Source organism: Lynx canadensis, chromosome A1 (genome assembly GCF_007474595.2).
Source record: "Lynx canadensis isolate LIC74 chromosome A1, mLynCan4.pri.v2, whole genome shotgun sequence".
NCBI lineage: Eukaryota > Metazoa > Chordata > Mammalia > Carnivora > Felidae > Lynx > Lynx canadensis.
The window spans coordinates 158,936,712-158,963,769 of record NC_044303.2 but is presented as its reverse complement, the minus strand read 5'-3'; the positions used below and the strand labels follow the sequence as shown (position 1 = coordinate 158,963,769).

At 38.3% G+C, this 27,058-nt stretch overlaps 1 protein-coding gene across 3 annotated transcripts in view; it reads left to right on the top strand.

Annotated features, from left to right (window-relative positions):
* The window catches only part of ERAP1 (endoplasmic reticulum aminopeptidase 1), a 47,677-nt gene extending 20,891 nt beyond the window's left edge, over nt 1-26,786 (top strand). For all 3 annotated transcript variants that reach the window (XM_030325280.1, XM_030325287.1, XM_030325297.1), the window contains exons 8-19: nt 309-440; nt 5,315-5,446; nt 5,599-5,670; nt 7,462-7,616; nt 14,330-14,409; nt 15,546-15,729; nt 17,503-17,659; nt 18,309-18,493; nt 19,434-19,595; nt 20,079-20,219; nt 20,786-20,867; nt 25,128-26,786. In XM_030325280.1, coding sequence (XP_030181140.1) covers nt 309-440; nt 5,315-5,446; nt 5,599-5,670; nt 7,462-7,616; nt 14,330-14,409; nt 15,546-15,729; nt 17,503-17,659; nt 18,309-18,493; nt 19,434-19,595; nt 20,079-20,219; nt 20,786-20,867; nt 25,128-25,283 — 1,638 coding nt within the window. In that variant the 3' untranslated portion in view covers nt 25,284-26,786. The remainder of the gene's footprint in view (nt 1-308; nt 441-5,314; nt 5,447-5,598; nt 5,671-7,461; nt 7,617-14,329; nt 14,410-15,545; nt 15,730-17,502; nt 17,660-18,308; nt 18,494-19,433; nt 19,596-20,078; nt 20,220-20,785; nt 20,868-25,127) is intronic.
* The last annotated feature ends 272 nt before the right edge of the window (nt 26,787-27,058 follow it).

The following is a 27,058-nucleotide window of genomic DNA, read 5'->3' as shown; positions in this document are numbered from 1 at the left end:
AAATAAACATTAAAAAAAATTTAAATTTCTTTGCCTTAAAATAAGATGATTGGAGATGTTGGAATCACTACACATTTTAGTTTGTTGTTTTGGCACTGTTTGACTATAGGAATGATAGTTCTATTTTTAAGTTAAGAGAAAATTGTCTTCTAAAGTGATAGGCATTTAAGATGAACAAAATCTAAAATGTTCACCTAAAATTGTTTCTAGGATGCTCTTTAGAAAACTGCAATTCTATCTAGCCCAGATAAAACATTTGTCCTTTCATATTTTTTATCTAAAAATAAATCAAGTCTTTGTCTCAATAGGAAGATTATTTCTTTGGCAAGTGTTTTGATGTGATGGAGGTAGACGCATTAAATTCTTCACACCCTGTGTCGACAGCTGTAGAGAATCCTGCTCAGATTCGGGAAATGTTTGATGAAGTTTCTTATGAAAAGGTAAAAATGGATTATAAGGGTACATTTTAGACATCAAACTTATAAAGACTTTGGTGGAGAGATGACAGAGGGTTGTGGGGTGGCTTTCCATAAGGAACAACCCAGATGGAATGCCTTTTATGCTGTCCCATGCTGGCAGGGGCTTAACTTTAAGTTAAACTTAAACTTGACTCTTTAAGGCTTAACTTGAAGTTTGGTTTGTAATCCTAAAGATTATATTATAGTCAGTTTGTCATTTACTCTGTCATAAAGTGAAAATCCATGGTCTACAATAACTTTGTCTTTTATTTATCATTCAACGAATAGGCCTTGATTGAGCATAACTGTTGTACCAGGCAAAAATCCGTGCCCCATGTAGCTTGCCTTTCACTGCTTTCAGAAATGGTTTATATTGTTGAACTGCAAAATACTGTCCTATACAGTGTGTTTAATACAGAATTGGAAATGGTTGCTAACATCTAGTGGGAAATTTTACATAAAAATCTTGATATCTGGCTTCTCTGGACAAGAAAAAAGAAAAAAAAAAAAAGGATTCTTATGACACTGGTTACATGGAACCTGGGTAATTTCCCTTGGCAATGCAACCTGGAGATAAAGTCATAGTTCCTTCTTCATGAGATCAAGGATGCTTTTCCAATTCTCTTTCCATTCCCAACTGTTTCCATTGTTTTTAACGGGCAGAGAAGGTCATTATCATTGTACTAGGCTGTTTTATTTGTAGTAAACAGAATGGTATTTCTTCGATGTTTCCATAAATAGTTCAGGGGAGATAAAAACAACACACAAGTACATAACTTGGTGGAACAAATTAGAAAACCCAAAAACAAACCCACACATACGGTTATTTTATTTTTTTTTATCTGTGAAAAAAGAGCCGAGAATATACAATGGGAAAAGGAGAGCCTCTTCAATTAATGGCTGTCCCACGGTTGTGGGACTGAGCCCTGTGTCTAGCTCTATGCTGGATGTGGTGTCTGCTTAAGATTCTATTTCTCTGCCTCCTCTCCTGCTCCCGCACTCTCTGCCTCTAAAAGAAAAAACACACACACACACACACACATTATATATTTATAATAGAACTACACGCGTAGGGCAGCTCCATTGCTCTTTGTGCAGAATTAAAAAATAGAACTACCGTGTGATTCAGCAATTCTGAGTGTTTAAAGAAAACAAAAACACGAATTCAAAGATAATACACACCTTCATACTCATTATAGCATTATTTACAATAATGAAGATAAGGAAGCAACCTAGGTGTCCATCAATGAACGAATGGATGAAAAATGTGATATGTATATACAACAGAATATTATTCACCCACAAGAAAGAATGACATTTTACCCTTTGGACAGTGTGGTTGGACCTTGAGAGCATTATGCTAAGTGAAATAAGTCAAAGACAAATACCATATGATTTTGTTTATATGTGGTATTCTTAAAAAACAAAAAACTTCACCTTTCACAGAACAGATTGGTGGTTGTCAGTGGGTGAAGGGGGTTAAAAGGGTACATATTTTTAGTTAGGAAACCTTTAAGTCACTGGGATGTAATTTACAGCATGTACTATATAGTTAATAATACTGTATTGCATTTTGGAAAGTTGCTAAGAGTACATCTTAAAAGTCCACATCAAAAGAAAAATTGTAACTCTATGTGGTAACAGATGTTAACTAGACTTATTGTAGTAGTCACTTCACAGTATATACAAATATTTAATCACTATACAGCTGAAACTGTTACATGTAAATTATACCTCCATAAAAACTTCAAATATTTGTGTTTGTTTTTTTTTTTATTTTTTTTTCAACGTTTATTTATTTATTTTTTTTGGGACAGAGAGAGACAGAGCATGAACGGGGGAGGGGCAGAGAGAGAGGGAGACACAGAATCGGAAACAGGCTCCAGGCTCTGAGCCATCAGCCCAGAGCCTGACGCGGGGCTCGAACTCCCGGACCGCGAGATCGTGACCTGGCTGAAGTCGGACGCTTAACCGACTGCGCCACCCAGGCGCCCCAAATATTTGTGTTTTTTAAAAGTTTATTTAGTTATTTTGAGAGAATGAGCAAGTGTGAGTGGGGAAGGGGCAGAGAAAGAGGGAGAGAGAGAATCCCAAGCAGGCTCTGTACTGATAGCCCCAACATGGGGCTCGAACTCAACAACTGTAAGATCATGATCTGAGCAGAAACCAAGAGTCAGAAGCTTATTAACTGATCCACCCAGGCGCCCCATCAATAAAAACTTTAAAAAGTATCCATTCTTTTGGCAGAGATATGCACTCCATGTCGATATTCAGGGATCCTGACTTTGCCTGTTATCCCCACCGTCCCCTAGAGCCACAGAAAAAGGGACAGTCTATGTCTTGAGAAGATATAAGAAATTCTCTCAGAAAAGGAGATTTTGTACTTCTTTATTTATTTATTTATTTATTTTTTTTCCAACGTTTATTTATTTTTGGGACAGAGAGAGACAGAGCATGAACGGGGGAGGGGCAGAGAGACAGGGAGACACAGAATCGGAAACAGGCTCCAGGCTCTGAGCCATCAGCCCAGAGCCTGACGCGGGGCTTGAACTCACGGACTGCGAGATCGTGACCTGGCTGAAGTCGGACGCTTAACCGACTGTGCCACCCAGGCGCCCCGATTTTGTACTTCTTAAAGGGTGATTTCTTTCTAGGAAGAAAAGGAAGTAGGAAGGGCTTTCAGGGTCAATGGAATCATTATTGCTTAGAAAAAAGATTTAAGAGAAGATAGTATATACAGGAGGTGAATAGAGGGGTTTGAGGGGAGAAGAAGGATGTTTTTGGGAATTAGAAAGTTACAATGAAAAAAAAAGGTGGAAGAAGACCAAAGCAGGAGGCATCACAATCCCAGACTTTAGCCTCTACTACAAAGCTGTAATCATCAAGACAGCATGGTATTGGCACAAAAACAGACACATAGACCAATGGAATAGAATAGAAACCCCAGAACTAGACCTACAAACGTATGGCCAACTAATCTTTGACAAAGCAGGAAAGAACATCCAATGGAAAAAAGACAGTCTCTTTAACAAATGGTGCTGGGAGAACTGGACAGCAACATGCAGAAGGTTGAAACTAGACCACTTTCTCACACCATTCACAAAAGTAAACTCAAAATGGATAAAGGACCTGAATGTGAGACAGGAAACCATCAAAACCCTAGAGGAGAAAGCAGGAAAAGACCTCTCTGACCTCAGCCGTAGCAATCTCTTACTCGACACATCCCCAAACGCAAGGAAATTAAAAGCAAAAATGAATTACTGGGACCTTATGAAGATAAAAAGCTTCTGCACAGCAAAGGAAACAACCAACAAAACTAAAAGGCAACCAACGGAATGGAAAAAGATATTTGCAAATGACATATTGGACAAAGGGCTAGTATCCAAAATCTATAAAGAGCTCACCAAACTCCACACCCGAAAAACAACGCAGTGAAGAAATGGGCAGAAAACATGAATAGACACTTCTCTAAAGAAGACATCCGGATGGCCAACAGGCACATGAAAAGATGCTCAACGTCGCTCCTCATCAGGGAAATACAAATCAAAACCACACTATCACCTCACGCCAGTCAGAGTGGCCAAAATGAACAAATCAGGAGACTATAGATGCTGGAGAGGATGTGGAAAAACGGGAACCCTCTTGCACTGTTGGTGGGAATGCAAATTGGTGCAGCCACTCTGGAAAACAGTGTGGAGGTTCCTCAAAAAATTAAAAATAGACCTACCCTATGACCCAGCAATAGCACTGCTAGGAATTTACCCAAGGGACACAGGAGTACTGATGCATAGGGGCACTTGTACCCCAATGTTGATAGCAGCACTCTCAACAATAGCCAAATTGTGGAAAGAGCCTAAACGTCCATCAACTGATGAATGAATAAAGAAATTGTGGTTTATATACACAATGGAGTACTACATGGCAATGAGAAAGAATGAAATATGGCCCTTTGTAGCAACGTGGATGGAACTGGAGAGTGTGATGCTGAGTGAAATAAGCCATACAGAGAAAGACAGATACCATATGTTTTCACTCTTATGTGGATCCTGAGAAACTTAACAGAAACCCATGGGGGAGGGAAAGGAAAAAAAAAAGAGGTTAGAGTGGGAGAGAGCCAAAGCATAAGAGACTGTTAAAAACTGAGAACAAACTGAGGGTTGATGGGGGGTGGGAGGGCGGGGAGGGTGGGTGATGGGTATTGAGGAGGGCACCTTTTGGGATGAGCACTGGGTGTTGTATGGAAACCAATTTGACAATAAATTTCATATATTGAAAAAAAAAAAAGAAAAAAAAGGTGGAGGGGAAGAAACAACCTAAACAGAAAAGTTTTTTTTACCCTTGAACGAATTCCCTCATTTATGTCCCTTATCCATTAGAGGCATTTGAGTTTGTGATCTACAATCCACATGAATGGGGGTGGAGGGGAAAAGAGCTCTTAACCCAGGAACACAGGGTATGTAGGAATTCTCTTTTCTCATTGTTACTCTTGCCTTCTATGCTCCAGCTGTCTGTGCTCCCCTCCCTTCCTTAACCGGTACCTTTGCTTCTACCTCTTGGACCTTCTGCCCCCACTGCTGCACTAGAGTGGCAGTGGGGAAGGCAGGTGGTGGTCCAGGGTTCAGTGTTGATGCTGTACCGTTTGCTGACCTGTGAGTAATGGGAATGGGCCATGATGTTAGTTTGCCCTGTGGGAGACTTGGCTGCTTAGTGGACTGAGAAAGAACAAAAACAGTCCTGTTCAATCCCCTCCCTAGACAGGTTTAGGTTTAACCTACTTTCTTTAAAAATTTTTTTTTTAAAGTGTGATTGTGGGTTAGATGATTAAACTATAACGATACTTGACATTGTCTTTTCAGGGAGCTTGTATTCTGAATATGCTAAGGGATTATCTCAGTGCTGATGCATTTAAAAGTGGTATTGTACAGTATCTCCAGAAGTATAGCTACAAAAACACAAAAAATGAGGACCTGTGGAATAGTATGGCAAGTGTGAGTATGGTTTTATTTATCTCTATTTTCGGAATCCACATGCTTATTATCATGTTTTGTTTTGTTTTTCCTATACCATATTAATCCATCTGAGCAGAATCATGAGTGTTTTCTACAGAACTGAGAATAATATGTTTATTTTTGGTTTTTAGATTTGTCCTGCCGATGACACACAAAGAATGGATGGCTTTTGCTCCAGGGGTGCACATTCATCCTCATCCTCAGTAAGTTGTTAGATCTCTACATGCTACCCCTAAGCACATATTTTGAGTCCGCATTCTTTGAAGGAAACCTCTGTGCCAAACTCTTTGAGGCCCTTCATTCTGTCATTCTTCTCTACAAAAGATTGTGTTTAAACTATACCAGACCGACAGTCTTTTATAATTTCTTTTGAGAACTATCTACACCAGGGAGTTGAATAGCATTCTTGGGTAACAGATATCACTGGTACTGATTTGTTGAGCTTCATTCTCTGTAAAGCAGTGAATGTATGGCATGTTTCTATGGTAGATGGGGTCTGTATCAGTCAGGCTATATGGATCATTTCCATAGGTCTTCATTTGTGAAACAACAAATAAGGGCAGTGAACATTCTGGAGAGCTTACTATGTGTCAGGCAAGTGCTAATAAGCACTTAGGTACATTACCTCCTTTACTTTGCAGAATAAGACCATGAGTGGGGTACTTTTACTTCTATTTTAACAGATTGGGAATATGGAATCCAAAAGCCTATGCTTAGTAAATTACAGAGTGGGGATCTGAATTTAGATTTAATTCATGTGTTTAACTGTTAAGCTGTGAAGAATTCATAATGTTTGAGTCACAAAACAATGTGAGTCTGTTTATCTGGACTTGTGGTATATTTTCCTAGGTGGTGGAGGTTAAATCCACAGATTCAACTAAATTTTATTCACCATATTTTAATTTTTTTGGCTTTTGGTTTTTAGAGATCGTTTTATTCAGTAATTTCTAGATTGTTATGTAGCATGTTTTGTCTTTTTTTACTAGCTCTTAAATATCTTTAGAAGCTTTTTTTTATTTTTGAGTGTTATCTTTCTTTTCTTTTAATATAATTTATTGTCAGATTGGCTTACATACAACACCCAGTGCTCATCCCAACAAGTGCCCTCCTCATTGCCCGTCACCCACTTTCCCCTCTCCCCAACCCCCCCATCCACCCTCAGTTTTTTCTCTGTATTTAAGAGTCTGTTGTGGTTTGCCTCCCTGCCTCTCTGTTTGTAACTATTTTTTCCCCTTCCCTTCCCCTATGGTCTTCTGTTAAGTTTCTCAAGTTCCACATATGAGTGAAAGCAGATGATATCTGTCCTTCTTTGGCTGACTTATTTCACTCAGCATAATACCTTCCAGTTCCATCCATGTTGCTGTAAATGGCATGATTTCATTTTTTCTCATTGCTAAGTACTATTCCATTGTATATATAAACCACATCTTCTTTATTCACTCATCAATTGATGGGCATTTAGGCTCTTTCCAGAAGCTTTTTTAGTATCAAAAATGTATTCTCCTTTGAATTTATGACTGTTGAGTGTGGACTATCTTGATGTTACCACTTAGGAAGTACAGGCTGTTGACTGATGATTTCCGCCTCCTCCCGCCCCGCGTTGCTTCTCTGGGAGCCAGTAATGATATATAGGTGTTGAATGCCTGGCCATTTTGTCTCCCTTCTCTGCCTTCATTCCCATGCCTGCTTTGTGCGGTGTGCCAAGCCCAAGGTATGCTTGGTAGAACCAGATACATGCTCTCAAGACATGACCTACACATGTAGATAGAGGAAGAGAATGAAAAGAAGTAATCAGTGCTCTAGTGGGAATGCTATGGCAGAAGACAGTGTGGGGAAGGGAGGAAGGAGGACAGGGTCTGATGAGCCAAGGAAGGGATGAGGAAAAAGCCTCACAGAGGTTGTCAACAGGAAGTAACCCTGTGAGCGCAAGCTTGGGTTCTCTATTAGAGTTGGGCGAGTGGTCACATGTCGGTTTTTTTCTGTGTATAAATCAGCACTGGCGTCAGGAAGGCCTTGATGTGAAAACCATGATGAACACGTGGACGCTGCAAAAAGGCTTTCCCCTGATAACCATCACGGTGAGAGGGAGGAATGTACACATGAAGCAAGAGCACTACAGGAAAGGACCTGATGACGCCTCAGAAACTGGGTAACATTCATAGAGAAAAGCTCATTTTGTTGCCTAGGTACCACCTGCCTTGTACGATGAAATCTTATTTTTCAGAGTGCTCTTAATAGATGCTGAAATATTTCAATGAAAGCTATGTATCCTATAAAGGTGATTACACAACACTGTCTTCCCAAAAGGATAACAGTGGCTTTAAACCTTGGTTCATCTCCCTAAAGCTGATTATATGTAATTATTTTGACATTCTCACATTGTGTAGTTTGATAGGATGGTAATTTCCAGTTACTGACTTGAAGTGACCACTGCTAAATTACAATAGTGCCTGGCATTTGGGTTTTCACTGAGGGCATAAACATTTAGGTGACTTCTGGGGATTATGAGAGACTCAGATCTCTTTTGGAAGTCCACGTTAGATCCTGGGACCTGTTCAGCTTTAACACTTCAGAGAGACATCAGTGGAAAGGAGATGTGGCAACTTGATTGACTCTTGATAGGCCGTATGTAAAAAAATTTATTTTGAAATAATTTCACACTTACAGAGAAGTTGCAAGAAGAACACAAAGATTCTTTACCCAGGTTAACATATATGTTAACTCTTAACCACATTTGCTTTATCATTCTCGTTCTCCTCCTCCCTCCCCTTTTCTCCTCTGTGTCTTTACAGTTATAACCCAAAGTATGTATATACAACCTAAGATAAAACCTTTCCATGTGTAATCCAAAATACCCAACAGTTAAAAAAAATATACTCTCTATATCTATATCTTTTATATGGTCTCTAAATAACATGTATTATTAAAGTATAATTAATATCCTAGTAGTTTAGGTATAAATCCTACTGATTCAATGTATTTTATGCATTACAAAATGATAACAATGATAAGTCCTGTTACCATCTGTCACTAAATAAAGGTATTACATTATTGACAATACGCTTTATGCTGTAAATTACATCCCATGACTTACTTATTTTATAACTAGAAGTTTGTATCTTTTAATCTTCTTTACCTATTTCATCCCATCTCCACCCCCTGCTTCCTTATTTATGAGTCTTTCTGTTTTGTGTGTTTTGTTTTTCAGATTACACATATAGGTGAAATCTAGTTGTATCTGTCTTTATCTGTATGACTTACTTCACTTGACATAATATGTTCTAGGTCTATGTCTGTTAATTGCATATGGGAAGAGTTCATTCTTTTTTATGGTTAATACTCCACTGTGTGTGTGTATGTATATAGGTGTATGTGTATACTATTGTATATGTATAGACATACACACACCACATCTTCTTCATCCATTTATCAATAGACACTTAGGTTGCTTCTGTATCTTGCTATGATTAAACAATACTGCAGTGAACAATACAGGCGCATGTATCTCTTCAGATGTATGTTTTCATTTTCTTTGAATAAATACCCAGAAGTGGAATTGCTGGATCCATATTGGAGTTCTATTTTTAATTTTGTGAGCAATCTACATACTATTTATGATAGTGACTGCACCAATTTACGTTCTCACCAATAGGAAAATGGAGCCTTCCATTTTCTCAACATTCTTGCCTACTCTTATTTTTTTCTTTTTTCCTTTCTTTTCTTTTCTTTTCTTTTCTTTTCTTTTCTTTTCTTTTCTTTTCTTTTCTTTTCTTTTCTTTTCATTATGGTAATAATGATTCCCCATCACCTATTTCACCCATCCCCCCACCCATCTTCCATCTGGTAAACATCAGTTTGTTCTCTATAGCTAAGAGGCTACTTTGTGGTTTCTATCTTATTTCTTTTCCTCATTTTTTGTTGTTGTTTCTTAAATTCCACATATGAGTGAAATCATATGGTATTTGTGTTTCTCTGACTGACTTACTTCACTTAGCATTATACTCCCTAGCTCCATCCACATCTTTGGAAATGGCACGATTTCATTCCTTTTTATGGCTGAGTAATGTTCATACACACACACACACGCACACACGCACACACACACACACACACACACCACATCTGTATCCATTCATCTCTTGATGGATACTTGGGCTGTTTCCCTAATTTGGCTATTGTAAATAATGCTGCTATAAACATTACGATTCATGTGTCCCTTCAAATTAGTGTCTTCATATTCCTTCGGTAGATACCCACTACTGTGATTACTGGATCATAGGGTAGTTCTATTTTTAAGTTTTTGAGGAATCTCCATACTGCGATCCACAGTGGCTGCACAAGTTTGCATTTTCACCAATAGTGCATAAAGGTTCCTTTTTCTCCACATCTTTGCCAACATTTGTTTCTTGGGTTTTTAATGCTAGCCCTTCCGACAGGTGTAAGGTGAAATCTCATTGTAGTTTTGAATTGTAATTCCCTGATAGGTGATGTTGAGCATCTTTTCATGTGTCTGTTAGCTATCTGTATGTCTTGTTTGGAGAAATGTCCGTTCATGTCTTCTCATTTTTTAATTGGATCATTTTTTGGGTGTTGAGTTATAAGTTCTTTATATATTTTGGATACTAACCCTTTATTGGATATGTCATTGGCAAATATTTCCCATTCTGTAGGTTGCGCTTTAGTTTTGTTGGTTGTTTCCTTCACCGTGAAGAACCTTTTTATTTTTATGTAGTCCCAATCATTTATTTTTGGTTTTATTTCCCTTGCCTCAGGAGACATCTAGAAAAATGTTGTTGTGGCCAACTGCCTGTGCTCTCTTCTAGGATTTTTATCTTTTCAGGTCTCACATTTACGTCTTTAATCCATTTTGAGTTTATTATTGTGTATGGTGAAAGAAAGTGGCCCAGGTCATTCTTTTGCATGTAGCTGTCCAGTTTTCCCAACACTGTTTTATACCAGTACCATACTGCTTTAATTACTCCCATTTTGTAATATAACCTGAAATCTGGCATTGTGACACCTCCAGTTCTGTTTTTCTTTTTCAAGATTTTTTTTCAAGAGGTCTTTTGTTTCATACAAATTTTAGGATTGTTTGTTCTAACTCTATGAAAAATGCAATTGGTATTTTAATTGGAATTGCATTAAATCCATAGATTGCTTTGGGTGCTGTAGACATTTTAACAGTATTCTTCCATTCCATGAGCATGGAATGTCTTTCCATTTCTTTCCATTGTCTTGAATTTCTTTCATCAGTGTTTTATATTTTCAGAGTCCAGCTCTTTCACCTGTTTAAGTTTATTCCTAGATATTTTATTGTTTCTGGTGCAATTGTAAATAGATTGTTTTCTTAATTTCACTTTCTCCTGTTTCATTATTAGTGTATAGAGGTGTAACAGATCTCTGTCCATTGATTTATATCCTGTGACTTCACTGGATTCATTTATCACTTCTAGTAAGTAGTTTTTTTTTTAGTCGAGTCTTCAGGGTTTTCTATGTATGGTATCATGTCATCTGAAAATAATGAGAGTTTTATTTCCTCCTTATCAATTTGGATGCCTTTTATTTCTTTATGTTTAATTGCTGTGGCTAGGACTTCCAGTACTATGTTGAATAAAACTGGTGAGAGTGGACATCCTTATCTTTTTCCTGACCTTAGAGAAAAAGCTCTCAGTTTTTTACCATTGAGTATGATGTTGGTTGTGGGTTTTGCACATAAGGCCTTTACTATATTGAGGCATGTTCCCTCTAGACCTACTTTGCAGATGGTTTTTATCACGGATTGATGTACTTTGCTCAGTGTTTTTTTCCGTATCTATTGAAATGATCATAGGGTTTTTTATCTTTTCTCTTATTAATGTGACATATGTTAATTTTTGTGTGAGTGTGTGAATATTGAACCACCTTTGCATCCTGGGAATAAATCTGGCTTGATGGTGGTATATGATTTTTTTTAATGTATTGTTGGATTAGGTTTGCTAATATTTTATTGAGGATATTTGCATTTATATTCATTAGAGAGATTGGCTTGTAGTTCTCTTTTTCTTATTTCTAATTATGGCCTTTTGTTTTTTTCTTAAAGAAGATTCCTTAACATTTCTTATAATGTTGGATAGTCATCATGAACTCCTTTATCTTTTGCTTGTGCTAGAAACTCTTTCTCTCTCTTTCTTTTCTGAATATTAACCTTGCTTGGTGGGTTATTTTGGCTTTAAGTTTTTCCCTTTTATCACTTTAAATATATTCTGTCACTCCCTTCTGGTCTGCAAAGTTTGTGCTGAAAAATCAGCTGATAGTCTTATGGGTTTCCCTTCTTTGTGACATTTTGTTTTTATATTGCTGCCTTTAATATTTTCTCTTTAACTGTTAACATTGTAATTATAGTATGTCTTGGTGTGAATCTCTTTGGATTCATCTTGTTTGGCAGTTTCTGTGCTTTTTGGACCTGGATGTTTATTTCCTTCCTCAGCATTGTGAAGTTTTAACCATTATTTGTTTAAATACGTTTTCTGCCCCTTTCTTTCCCTCTTCTCCTTCTGGGATCACTATAATGTGAATGTTTGTCAGTTGATGTTGCACCACAGGTCCCTTATATCCTATCCTCATTTTTAATTATTTTTTCTTTTTGCTATTCTGATTGGGTGATTTCCACTATTCTATTTTCCAGATTATTGATCTGCTCTGTATCGTCTAATCTGCTGCTGATTGTTTCTATTGTATTTTTCATTTAAGTTGTTATTCAGCTCTGTGACTTCTATCTGGTACTTTCTTACATTTTCTGAATATTTATTGAAGTTCTCACTGTGTTCTTCCATTCTTCTCCTTAGTTCAGTGAACCTCTCTATGACCATTACTTTGAACTCTTTATCAGGTAAATTATTTACCTGTATTTCATTAGAGTTTTTTTCTGGAATTTTCTCATTTTCTTTTGTTGGAATTATAATCCTCTGTTTCTTTAGTTTGTTTCATTTCATATGTATATTTCTATGAGTTAGGTGGAAGAGCTACTTCTCCTGGTCTTTAATGGACTGGCCTTACACGGGAGCATCCCCTGTGTAGATTGTGTGTGCCTAGTGGTTTTGGCTGTCCAGCGGAAGCTGAAGTGGGATGGCGGGGAGTGTCCTAGGGCAAATTGCACCAAGGTTGTCTTGGTGGGATGGCTGGAGCTGGATTGGGAATGGGCCCAGAGTTCCCAGACATTCTGTGCTGTGGCTGCCCTGGTGGAATAGCTGGAGCTGGAGTGTGCATGGGCTTGAGGTTCTGGAGCATTCTTTCCCTGGGCCACCCTGAAAACAGCTGGAGTTGGAGGGGATGCAGCCCTGGTGGAATGTCTAGACCTGGAGTGGGAACAGGTGCAGTCCATGGGGTCCTAGGCTACCCTGCCCTAAGGCTGCCAATGGCAAGATGGCTGGGGCTAGAGTGGGCATAAGCCAGGAGAGTCCCAGGGTACCATTCTGGGGCCACCCTAGCAGGACATCTGGAGCTGGTGTGGGCTAGGGTCCTTAGACTTGCTGGGGTGTCTCTAGCCAGCTGGCTATAGTGACTGAACCCCGCTCCTGTCCACAATATCATGGTTTAGGGGGAATATAAACAGTGATGCTCACCAGAGCCTATGACTGCAGAGAGTTCTAGAAATTTCCCCACTCTTTGGTAGATTCTCTAGAATTAGTCACTGGATTTTCTTCACTTATAATCTAGTTGTCCTTTAGATTTCTATTTGTCATTTCCAAGGGCAGGCAAGTCTGCCTGTGGAGCCTCTGGTAATATCCTTCCCTCACTGTGTTAGGTTGGGGTTCCTTTTATTATCTTGTCTCTGTCTCTGCCTTCTTTGTGTGGTCCCTCTGTCATTTGTTGTGCAGAAGCTATTCAGGCAGCCCTCCGTTCTTTTTCAGGAGGAGTTGTTCTATATGTAGGGATAGTTTTTTTTTTTTTAATATGAAATTTATTGTCAAATTGGTTTCCATACAACATCAGTGTTCATCCCAACAGGTGCCCTCCATATGTAGGTATAGATTTGGTGTATTCACAGGAGGAGGTGAGTTTGGTGTCTTCCTGTGCTGCCCTCTTGGATCCAGAGGAGCTTGTATTTTTTCTTAGCTGAAGGTAGTTGTACCCTGAAATAGTTCAGTGTGATATTTTCATAAAAACAAGAATGTTGACTTGTGTAAGCACAGTATAATTATCAAACTTATGAAATGAAATTGATATAATCCTTTTATCTGTAAAGTTGATTTCAGTTTTCCAGTTGTTGTAATACTATATAGCAAAAGAAACAAAAATTCTCATTCAGGATTTAATATAGGATCACATTGTATTGTCACCCATGTTCAGTTTTGTGTTTTTTTTTTTTTTCTTTGCTTCCTTAAACAGTTCCTCAACTTTTTTCTTTCTTGACCTTGGCATTTTTGAAGAGTACAGGCCGCTTTTCTTAATAGAATGTCCTCCATTTTTTATTTTCTGCTGTTTTTCATGATGAGATTCAGGTTGTGCATCATTGGCAGGAATTTTACGGAAGTGATGTTGTATTTTTAACAGAGTATTTAGGGGCCACATGATGGCAATTTATTCCATTAATAGTGGTCAGGGTTTTTAAGGTAGGACCTCTGAGTTCCAATCAGCCAACCACTGCAAAGGATGCCAGGGCTCCCTGGAGCTCACATTGCTAGCTCTACTGAGAAGTCCAAGAAGAATGAACATTGCCTGAGCTGGCACCCCTTGCAAGGCAGGAAAACAGGCTGGTGTTGTTTTGACCTCTTGGCTGTAATAGTTTTGGTACCATCTTTTAAACTAGCCGGTGTCTGGCATATGATAGATGATTTAATAACTGTTGAAGTAAGTCAACAAATAATGCATCCTTTCTTGAAGGTACCTGTGGCATGTTCCATTGACATTCATTACGAGCAAATCAGACTCAGTCCAGAGATTTTTGCTGAAGACAAAAACAGGTAACTTCTTTTTTTTTTTTTTTAATATGAAATTTATTGACAAATTGGTTTCCATACAACACCCAGTGCTCATCCCAAAAGGTGCCCTCCTCAATACCCATCACCCACCCTCCCCTCCCTCCCACCCCCCATCAACCCTCAGTTTGTTCTCAGTTTTTAACAGTCTCTTATGCTTTGGCTCTCTCCCACTCTAAGCTCTTTTTTTTGTTTTTTTTTTTTTCCTTCCCCTCCCCCATGGGTTCCTGTTAAGTTTCTCAGGATCCACATAAGAGTGAAACCATATGGTATCTGTCTTTCTCTGTATGGCTTATTTCACTTAGCATTACACTCTCCAGTTCCATCCACGTTGCTACAAAAGGCCATATTTCATTTTTTCTCATTGCCACGTAGTATTCCATTGTGTATATATACCACAATTTCTTTATCCATTCATCAGTTGATGGACATTTAGGCTCTTTCCATAATTTGGCTATTGTTGAGAGTGCTGCTATGAACATTGGGGTACAAGTGCCCCTATGCATCAGTACTCCTAAAAACAGGTAACTTCTTGTAGAAATAACCAGGATAAGTTAAGAAACTGGAAATGTGTAAGACTTAGGTACTCAGTTTGTTGTACTGTTTATCTTGGTTAAAACCTAAAGACCAGGTCAACCTTTATTCAATATATTCAATATATTCAGTAACCTTTATTGAAAGCAAATCTTTGGCTTTCAATTTTAGTGAAGATAGAAGGATCAAAATATTCTCTTGTGTCAAAAAGCCAGTAATCTTGCCAGACCAAGATTAAAGCAGTTGAATTATATAATGCTAAGTAGGAGGGCTTACTAGTGAAAATTCCCTATTATTTTGTTAACATTGCTGGATTATTTTGTATGTATAACCTGAAATGTGGCTGTATTCTTCCCCTAGATCTGTAAATCTGAAAAAAATTGGTGTCTCAAGCTAGTATTGGCTTTTACCTATTGGAATGGGCTTTTATGGTTTCTAAAATAAATGTGTTCAATATGAAACTCATTTCAGTATTAAAATTGTTCAATATTAAACTTCCCTTTAGTTTCTTTGTCCAGTCTCTGATCAGAAAAGCTTTCATCAGTGAAGAGAGAAAATGGAACTATGATTTATTTTATTTGCTCTAGATGTGCTCATTCTCCCAGAAGAGGTAGAATGGATCAAATTTAATGTTGGAATGAATGGCTATTACATTGTGCATTATGAGGATGATGGATGGAATTCTTTGAGTGGTCTTTTAAGAGGAGCACATACAACAATCAGCAGCAATGATCGGGCCAGTCTCATTAACAATGCATTTCAGCTTGTCAGGTAATACAAACTCCTCAGGGTCTTGGTTTATTTCTGAAAGCAGCTGTTAGCATTTGAATGCTTGATTTCTAAAGATGAAAATGATTACTTGCTAATTAGAAGTTGAAAGGTGTCTTCCCCTAAGTTCTTCTTACAATCCAAGGTTGCTTTTAGTCTCATGGTTAGCCATGTGTCTGTGTTTGCAGAGTAAGGTAAAGGAAGTGACCTGTATTTTAATCTTTTTTTTTTAATGTTTTTATTTTATTTTTAAGAGACCATGAGAGAGGCAGAATGTGAGCAGGGGAAGGGGAAGGGCACAGAGAGGGAGACACCGAATCCGAAGCAGACTCCAGGCTCCGAGGTGTCAGCACAGAGCCCGACACGGGGCTTGAACTCATGAACTGCGAGATCGTGACCTGAGCTGAAGTCAGACACTTAGCTGACAGAGTCACCCAGGCGCCCCTGATGTTTTTCATTAACAACTCAGACTGATGCAAAAGGGTGTAGAAAATCAGGAGATCAACATTCTGAAGAAGCCCTTTGTCCTGCAGCTTTTCTGGCCCTGCTATAATACGGGAGGTTTCTGCCCTGCTGGGTCCTTCACATTCTGGAAACCTTAGAAGACCAAGTGTCTCAGTACCAAGTTTTTGCATTGTGACTCTTTCATTAAAAATTTTCTCCCCCCAACTGCTCAAACTGGATACCTGAACTTCACAGCAGCTGTATGGAACTTGCTCATAAAATGTGGACTAACCAAATGATCTTTGAGTTGTTAAGGACAGTGTTCACTCTAATTTTTTGCCTTATGACAATGGCTTTTAAGGAAATGGTTCCTAGGCGCTCAGTCAGTTAAGTGCCCAACTCTTGGATTTTGGCTCAGGTCATGATCTCATGGTTCATTTTGTGAGATTGAGTCCTTTGTTGGGCTCTGTGCTGACAGCAAGGAGCCTCCTTAGGATTCCCTCTCTCCCTCTCTCCCTCTCCCTATCTCAAAATAAATACTTAAAAATAAATAAACTTAAAAAAAAAAAAAGGAAATGATTCCTAAACCTGAAACTCAAACTTCTCCAATATTTAGGCAGAACTGAAGTCCTAAGGGGAGTCACCCATGTGGGAAGGAATGATTCTATAGTTCTCATTTCCCATGTACCTTTGCTCTAAATGTTGAGTTCTTCATTTCTGGCTTCTCAAGGTGGCAAAAAGCAATGACGATAAGGGCAGAAGTTGTTTATCTAGCTGTTTCTGTGTTACTGAGACCATTTCCCTCTATAACATTATTGCTTAATTCTTAAAGGGTTTTGTGTTTACTTACCTAAGCATATACCCTGCCACTGAGACTTTTAACCCCTGGCCTCCATAATGAAGGGTTTACATCTATATTCAGTTTCTTTTTGAAATGGAGATAAGAATGTGTTCAATCCAGACACTCAGACTTTTGACTGAGTGGCAATCTCTGCAACCAAGATTACTGATTTTGATGAAAACTGCCATCTTACTCTGGAAGTTGAACACACAGTCCACTGTTTCACAGAGGGAGAGATGCTGACCTGTCTCCATTTTTTCTTAACCACAAGATAGCCCTGGCCCTGTTATTCGAGAAACTTCCTCCACAATGGTAAATAAGCTAGTGTTATATGTGAAAGAAAAGATACTTATATAAAGGTCACTATTATTAAGGGGGCATTAATATCTGACTAATGTTTGGCTGGGAGATGAAAATATCTTTTGAAACAAAAAATTGATTTCCTGCATTTTTTTTTTTTTAAACTGCTAACCATGGTGTCTCTTGACCAGCAATGGAAAGCTATCAATTGAAAAAGCCTTGGATTTAACCCTATACTTGAAGCATGAAACTGAAATTATGCCCGTGTTCCAAGGTTTGAATGAGCTGATACCTATGTATAAACTGATGGAGAAAAGAGATATGAAGGAAGTGGAAAATCAGTTCAAGGTAGAAGCCTTAAATAAATTGAATAGTTACATAACTGATTTGCTTTTGTGTGGGTGTCGGAAAGCATCCTTACCATTGTTCATATATGTATGTCCTCACATATATTAAGGAAAAGTAAATCAAAATTAACTCAGTGTTTAGACTAACTAGCAAAGATTTGGGTCTTACTGGCACAGACGGTGGTAAGAATTTGTACTCAATTTTTATGGATTTGTTACTCCTTTCTTTTTGCAAATACTTATTTCATTTTACTACTGCATTTTGATGGTTACTATTAAGATATGCTGAGTCCGGTACTTGAGGAAGAGGCAGAAAAGCATTATTTTTGGCAAAATGTCATGAAGTCCTTTTGTATAATTTGCTCTCAAAATTTAGTGCTGTCAACTCTCTTAGTTTGTTTCAAAAATGGCAGTTCATCCTGATTTTTAAATAGATGAAGGTATACTTACAAATGTTATGGAAATAGTAAAATCATTTTTTCTTGTTTTTGACCCTTTTATAATTAAATATAAACAGAATTACATGATTTTAAAAATAAGAGTTGGATTAAGCTTTAAAAATTAATCCCCATATCCCGAGGGTGTGTTGGTTTGTATAAAACATGAGATGGCCTGGGACCATTGTGGTGACACATGTGGCTTTCTCGCAGGCCTTTCTCATCAGGCTGCTGAGGGACCTCATTGATAATCAGACGTGGACAGATGAGGGCTCAGTCTCACAGCGAATGCTGCGGAGCCAGCTCCTCCTCCTTGCCTGCATGTGCAAGTATCAGCCGTGTGTACAGAGGGCAGAAGCCTATTTCAGAGAGTGGAAGGAAGCTGGTGGAAATTTGAGGTCTGTGTTTATAGAACAACCCATTTGCTCATATGAAGGGTATCTTTTCTGTTTTTCATCATTGGTGCTAAATGTTGGGAGGGAAAAAAAAGTATAGATAAGTCTCCTCTGCTGTACTTTTTGAGAAGATAAATTATTTTTTAAGATTTATCTATGTATCTCTCAACTTTCTTTTAAGAAATACTAGGAATTTATATATATAAATATAAATACATATATCAAATATTTGCAGATAAATATAAATATATATATCAAATATTTGCAGAGTTAAAATAGGATTAGAATAATTCCAATTTAATAGAGGCAAGGGTCAGAACGAAAACAGCTATCCTGGATAGGAACAGAGGCAGTGCCTGCCATAGAGGTAGCTCCTTTGGGCCTCCAAAGTCCCTGATGGGGTGTGTATAAATACCTGCTGACACTGTCTAAGCAAAGTAGGATCTTCCTGTATTTGGAATTGATTCTTGCTGTACTCAAGGACTGTTATATTTGGGGCTTAAATCTCTCCAGGAAATATTAAGCAAACAAAAAGTATACATGCTTCCATTTAAACAAATGCTTCCAAACAGTGCTCCCGTTGGATTCCTGACCTTTGTTCATGGATTACTTCTTGAGTCTAGTTTGCATTTCTTTCTTTTGGTTTAAAAAGTGACCACCCGTCGAGTTACCAGCATCATTAACGTATGTTAGATATGTTGGTATTTATAAAGGGGAATTTCACATAATGTTTTTGAGAACGGGACTTAAAACTGAATTTTAGATGCTTTCTTGTACTTCTTTCTTAAAATCTAACTGAAGGAAAGAGGTTATTTTTGTTGACATTTCCAGGCACATTTCTCTGATCACCAGGCCAGTTTATCAGCTTGTAATTGGTCACCATTATACATTCAAACACACTTCCTACATCTCAGACTCTCACTAGGTATGTTCTTTTCCGCAGTCTGCCCAGTGATGTAACCTTGGCGGTGTTCGCTGTGGGGGCCCAGAACCCTGAAGGATGGGATTTTCTTTATAGTAAATATCAGTCATCTTTGTCCAGTACCGAGAAAGACGAAATTGAATTTGCCCTCAGTATTAGCCAGAATGAGGGAAAGCTTCAGTGGTGAGTAATTCATTCGTGTTTACATGGCCATGAGGAATTAAATGACATCAGATGCTTCTGACGTTGTTTTTGTTCTCTTGGCCAGGAATTGCCTATTCTGCTGGGAACAGTTAAGTGGGCACACATCTAATGAGTATGGTAGTTAATTAGTGAGAAGCAGGTATTAGGAAAAATATTTAAAGGAATATATATTTGTATATTTTTAAAAGAACGTGTTTAGAAATACATACCTTTAGATATACCTTTCTTATTTATTTTCTCTTATGAACAAATGTGATTATATGAGAATGGGTGTTGTGAACACTATATAAGTGTGAATTTTTATTATGTACATCTAGCAGGTTTATTAGCACTCTAGTTACCTATTTGGTCTTTATTGTTGACGGATTGGCTTTTTTTCTTTCACGCATTATTTTATTGAAATGACTTACAACTTTTCCAAGGACTATTCGTTGTTACCATTTCTTCTCTTACTCATTTTAGGCTACTAGATGAAAGCTTTAAGGGAGATAAAATAAAAATTCAAGAGTTTCCACATATCCTTAGAGCTGTTGGCAGGAACCCGGTGGGATATCCATTGGCCTGGCAGTTTCTGAGGGAAAATTGGGATAAACTTATACAAAAGTAAGTAGTGCCAAAAATTGTGCCGTGACTAGAAAAGTCCATTAACCTGGCTGTGTTTTAGCTTTGTTTGTAAAACAACAGTGATGGTCTAAAGGGATTTTGTTTGTTTGTGTTTTTTTTTTATTGCAGATAGCACATAGAGATACTTTAAAAATATTCTTAGAAAATATAAAACTCAGAATTTAGTGCTAACTAACGAATCTGGGTAGTCCAGTTTTCCATTCCAATCCCTTTCTGCATCTGCTGACCAATTAGCCTTCCTCTGCACAGTTCAACCCACGTCTTGCTTTAACACTTCTGCTTGTTTGAACCTGCACTTGCCTAGCTCTCATAGCACTTACTAAGCCTCTAGCACTTTCTTTAGGGTACTGCCTCTTTTATTCAGCTGTTGGTGTATTTATATTTTACAATGGTATGTTAACACATTGGAGGATGCGGATCATGTCATAGATTTTTTTTCCTGCCTAACCAGTTTTTAGTTAATTCCTGTAAAATCTATATGGCACTTAAAAACATGTTAAGTGAATAAATACTTTATGATACATCTTGACAACTTCAATTTGCAGGTTTGAACTTGGCTCATTTTCTTTAACAAATATGGTAATAGGAACAACAAATCAGTTCTCCACAAGAGCACGGCTTGAGGAGGTAAACAAAACTTTTAAATTTAAGTGACAATTAGCTAATAAATATGGGGTAGGCAAAAGGGTATGAGGAGTTAGGAATGGATTTTGTCACTTAGTAGATGTTCTTTTCAGATGCTGTGGTGTTTTGGACACCAACCAAAATCAGTTACAATAAATTATTGAAAACTATGCCTCTTTGTCAACATGTTAAGAAGTCTTAGCTCTGCCATTAAAATTTTTAGGGCTTAAAAATTACTGGAAGCATTTAATCTCTGTTTATTCAGATGTTAAAAGTGATCATTAGAGATATAAATGCCCTATGTGATCATCTAGCTGTTAGGAAATCTGGAATCTTGGTTCTCCACTATCTAGATTCATGATTTTCTTGTTACTTATTTATATGCCATGTACTTGCAGAAAGAATTTTAGGCAACTTGTAATGTCCATATATAACAGAAATGTTAAATACCAGAAAGCTGCATGATTGACAGAAAGAGGTAACTGTATGAGGGATTTATGCTGAGAATAATTTATTGCAACTGTAAATGTATCACCACTTCGTAGCAGTCAAGACAAAAAATGAGAAAACCATAGGAGTTATTCCTATTGTCTGGTAAGAGAGAACCTGAAATGTAGAAGTTTTCCACAAAAGCAAACTTTTCTTCTGGCCTTAAACTTTGAGGAAGTGGATGTCTAGGTCATTGTTGTGTGGTGTTCCTTCTCTAATAATGTTTTCTAAAGGTGTAGAACAAATTTTACATGGCTTTAAAAATATGTTGCCTTTAGATAAAATCTGAGAACCTAATACTATTTTTTTTTTTAGGAATACTTCCATTGTATAGTCTGGTTACACCATGATACAGCTTGATACAGGGAGAATGCTTTGAAAATCAAAAGAACTGTTGCATCCCTGATTTTCTCTAGTTTTCAGTAGTTTCATGCAGGCTTGTAAAATTGCACACAATTCAGGATTGAACTCTAGTGAGGTCTACAGCAGAGCTACTCTATGTGATGACTGAAGACCAGTCAGGGGCTGTTAGTAGCAAGACAGCTGTCCATAGACCAGATCTATAGCAACAAAACATTTCATTCATTCACTTGCTTATTCAAGTCTTTTCTCATTTCTTTAAAGACATTACATTTTTATTACAAGGCAAACATGGTTTTAGTTTCTGGGGCTATGATGGCGAACAGAGTAGACAAAGTCTTGGCCCTCATAGAGCTTAAATTCTACTGGGGAATCAGTTACAGACAGATCAACCTATGTCAGGTGGTTACATGCTCTTAAGATGAATAATGCAAGGTAAGGAGAGAGTGGGTACGGGATGGAGCTTTGTTCTATGGAATGATTAGGAGACCTTTGAGCAGAAACTGAAGGAAATGTAGTTGTCGTGTGCAAAAGAAACATCAGGTGCAAAGGCCCTGAGGTAGAGCATGGAAATGACATCTTGGATGTCATCAGAAGGGAAAGTGTCTTACTGACAGGTAAAATGTGGGAGTTAGTTTGAGCCCTTCTCAGTCCTGACATCCAACTCCTCCCTGAGTCTTGTTGGCTCGGCTTTCAGCATATACATTGTATCCGTGCACTTGTCTGCTTTTACTCCACCCCAAGCCTTTCTTATCTCTGGCCTGGCCTATGGCTATAGCCTCCTGCGTGTCTTCCCAATTTGCCAATACCAAGTCATTTTCCACATTTAATACTGAAAATCAACCCATGACTGACTCCTCCATGAACTCTTACCTATTCAGCTTGGAATAAATCCCAAGACTTTCCTTTGCATGTGCACAAGACCATGATGACTGGGCTCTTGCCCACCTCTCCAGCCCATTTTCACATGCTTTTCTGTGTCACCCTCATACAACAACACTTGAGTCACTCAGCCACTTCCTGTTCCAGGGCTACCAGGTGTTTATTTTGTCTCTAAGCCTCTAAACTTCTTTCTTTTTCAATGTTTATTTAATTTTGAGAGAAAGTAAGAGAGCAGGGGAGGGGCAGAGAGAGGGAGACAGAAAATCTGAAGCCCGACATGGGGCTTGAACTCATGAACCATGAGATCAAGACCTGAGCTGAAGTTGGACACTTAACTGAGCCACCCAGGTGCCCCAAGCCTCTAAACTTCTTACCTCTGCCTGGCTTGCTCTTTCCCTAACTTGGATAAAGGAGCCAGTGGAAAGGCTCATTTTATCCTGTAGAGGTCTCAGATCACATGTCACCTTCCCAGACTACTCTGTCTAAAGCAGGCCACCCCCTTCCCCAGTTACTATCGTAGCCTCAGTGTGTTTTGTCCACGGTGGTATATTTAAAGTAATCATAGTTTACCGCTTATTGTTTTCCCAGCCAGAGTGTAAGCTCCCAGAGGACAGGCTGCTTGCCTGGTTCATTACCTCCTCCTCAGTGTCTAACACAGTAATTCAGCCAGAGGGATGAATAAGTGCCAAACAGTCATGAAAAAAGGGATGAGGTTGAGTCCCTGATACAAGCTGGGTTTTAGGGGCTGCACTTTACTCACATTATATAACTACATCCTCACCTGTGCTTTGCAAGGCAAAGAGCATCCTCTTGCTACCAAAGTGAAAACTGAGTCCCAGACAAGTTAAGTTGTTTACTAAGGATCAAACAAGTTAGTAGGATAAAACTGTTTCTTTCTGTCTCTATATCACACCACTTATTGCACAGAACATGTTCTCAAGGAGGCAGGTTTGAATCAAATGCTCAGTTGAGAGGATGCATTTCTCAAGGTAGATGAAGATAGGAGAGAGAATCTTGGGTCAAAAGAGTTGAAGGGCAAGGGTTAGCAGCTGGCTTCGTTTATAGGTCTTACAGTTTTTTGTTTTGTTTTCTTAGTGGTACTATCATGAAGGGCTCCTTCAGGATTATTTTAAATAATTTGAAAATAGTTAAATAACTTATATTAAATAATTAGTAAAATTAATGATGTGATAGGACTGTTGTAAAGTGCCTGGAGTCATTCTTTTAACTGAGTATGAATCTTGAGTTCTGAAAGGATGTAACAGTAGGCTGAGCTCCAACTGAATGCAGGCCCATGAGGCATGCTGAGTGTTTTCTAGGTTGCTACAGCAGAGGGCAGGCCTTCAGCTCGTTGAAAAGTTGTATTGAGGTACCAATTTTAAAACAAACCTGAATCATTTAATATTGGAATTTGATCTTTCAAAAGCCTATTCTTATTCCCAAATTTATAATACGGTATTACAACACAGATTTTTTTTAAATGTTTATTTTTGAGAGAGACATCTCAGTCAGAGAGAGCGTGAGCAGAGGAGGGGCAGAGAAAGGGGGGCAGAGGATCTGAAGCAGGCTCTGCACTGACAGCAGCAAGTCCCATATGGGACTCAAACCCAGGAACCATAAAATCATGACCTGAGAGGAAGTTGGATACTCAACCAACTGCCACCCAGACGCCCCTACAACATGGATTTTTAAGAAAATAACTGTCTGGAATCCATGCTTAATAAATACTGCATCTTGACCTAGACTTACCTCCTGTCTACAGAGTCAAAAACTTACGGATTAATGCTGTGAAAACATAAAGGACAAGGTTAAGAACCTTTTAAAGGTGAAAGAGAGTACTGCAATAGTCAGTGCTGTTGCAAAGCCAGACTGTTCCTCATGTGAGCTTAAAGGAGTCGATACCCAGCCATGAAACAGGGAAGGTATTTTTGAGGAGACAGCGGTGTCTTATCTGTTTGAAACCATGGACAACTTTGTGTGGATTTTATCTTGGAGGAACAATACATGAATTGCGGATTAGTGTAAAAAATTTGGCGGTTTGGGAGATTTCCACCATAACCTTCTTGTTTCTGTAATGACCTACAAGGCCAGGCCCAAGGAGAAAGACTGCACTTGTGGGGTTCAAATTGTTTTCCTTGGCAAAGAAGATACTCTGCACATTTAGCTTTTTAGATATGTTAAAAAAAAACAAAAAACAAAAACTAAGCTTGCATTGGTGTGTATATAACAATATATATTAAATAAACACACTCAAACCTTAATTATAAAACGGTATACAGTGAAGTCTTTTAGAATCTGGCAACTGGGAATAAATAAAACTGCAGAGAAAAATGCAGAATTTGACATCATGATGCATGAGCTCATTTCGTAGAGCTTAAATTTCTGTGTACACAATTCTACCCAGACACGGGGCACTGCCTTCTATGTATAATTTGGGCAAATGCTGCAATTTTGGCTTGTTTTAACTAGCCTGAAAGTTTATTTGTGTAATACAATAAAACAGATTTTTAAAATTTGATTTTTCCTTACAAGGTAAAAGGATTCTTCAGCTCCTTGAAAGAAAACAGTTCTCAGCTCCGTTGTGTCCAGCAAACAATTGAAACCATTGAGGAAAACATTCGTTGGATGGATAAGAATTTTGATAAAATCAGTGTGTGGCTCCAAAGCGAGAAGCTTGCACTGCTCTAACAGTTTGTTCCTTGGTGGTTCCTGTGGTAACATTATGCTAAAATTTTGTCAGATGTGATTATTTTCAAACCAGAGATGGCTCTTTTGGCTTCTGAAGATATTTTTCCATTTCCTTCTTACTCATTTGACTATTCCTGTGACAAGACGGGCTACTAAATTGTTCATCGATGGGTTACTGCTACCATGTATTTTATTGACAGGTGTCACCCTGCAATCTAAACCCAAGCGGTGGGTTCCTTACTGTAGAGGAGTAGCTTATTTCTACCGTTTTATGTCCTATACTTAAGCCTTGTGCTTTCTAAACCCCTGTTCCCCATGTGTGTGTCATCCATAAGCTGTTTTGTCACTCTCCTTTAAAGACCTGTGCATAGTGAGGACTGCTGAACAGTGAATCCCTGGATCAGTGACTAAGCATGTTCCACCTTTCCCTTCCCTGCCACATGTCCAGGGGCTGACATTTAGGCACATGTCATCAGGCTTGTTTGCTGACTTCTGTCAGTCTCCCAGGAGGGCAGATGGGAGCTGTGGTAGGGGAGAATAGATGGGGGTGTTTTATTGCCCTGGTGCCCTTGCAGGTTGCCTCGGGTGGCCTCCACCAAAGCTTGGCTCCTGAGAAGCGGCCTTCTTTTTACCCAGCCTTCTCCACCTCTGCCTTGTAGTAACATTCCTCCTCTCATCCCTCCAGGATGAGGGGAGGGTGAAGTGGGAGTCTGGCTTTTCATAGTCCTAGCAGTACTTGTGGGTTCCTTACATCCATCCCCATACCTTTGTTTAAAAAACAAACCTTTTTAGAGAACTCTTCTTAATCCTAATTTGAGTGTATGGTCTATTTCCTCAAGGACCCTGAGTGATACAGTGTCCCTCTGAAAAAAGCAGAGTACATTCAGGTCTAGAGGAGAAAGCTTTCATTTGAAGTTGAACCTGGGAGCTGTTGATACTTAGGTAGGTGATGCTTCCTCTCTCTGCTCCATATTTGGCCTAGTTTATAATTCCCCAAAACCTTGTTACTGGCACTGCCACTAAGTCATGGCAGAGTCTCCAATAAATAATGTGAAACTGAAATTATTTATATTAGCTTAAGTGTGGCAGTGAGTTGTCTTTGAAGGCCTTTATGAGTTTAACATACTATAAAATTTAAAAGAATATATGAAAAATGTCAATGTGTTCTAATATATTGTGGAATAGAGTGACATGAATGTGTTTACAATTCTCTTTTTATATGTATTGCATAGTCTAATGGTTTGAGAAATAAAACCAGGAATCACTGGTAATTTCCACCCCCAGGTATTAACCTTCTAAAAGACATACAAAGCCAAGATTTTAATGTAAAATACTTTTAATTGTTTTGTATTTTGACTTAAACATGGAAATAGTGGTTTTCATTTTGGTCACCTGAGGAACTTATGTTAATTTGCTTCTGGAGAAGTCCATTTTCTAAATAACAATATTGCTACAACAATGTGCAAATACCTTTTTGGAAATAAAAATTCTATTTACTTCTAAGCAGACATTTGCAATCATTTCCTCCTAATTAGGTAAAAGAAGACTCAGACTCTGTAGCTTAGTCTCATCATTAATTACCAGTAAGCGCCCAAGTCTTGAAGACATTGCTAATGAACAAAAAGGCATATTCAGGGTACCTTTAATGTTTACTTTTACAAGCATTTCTTAAATCTCTGGATTTAAAAATATTTCTGTATATGCAGGGAAATTAGTAATACTGCAGCCATTTCCCTGCAAACACATCTGTCAATGTCAAAGATTTCATTTTGAAA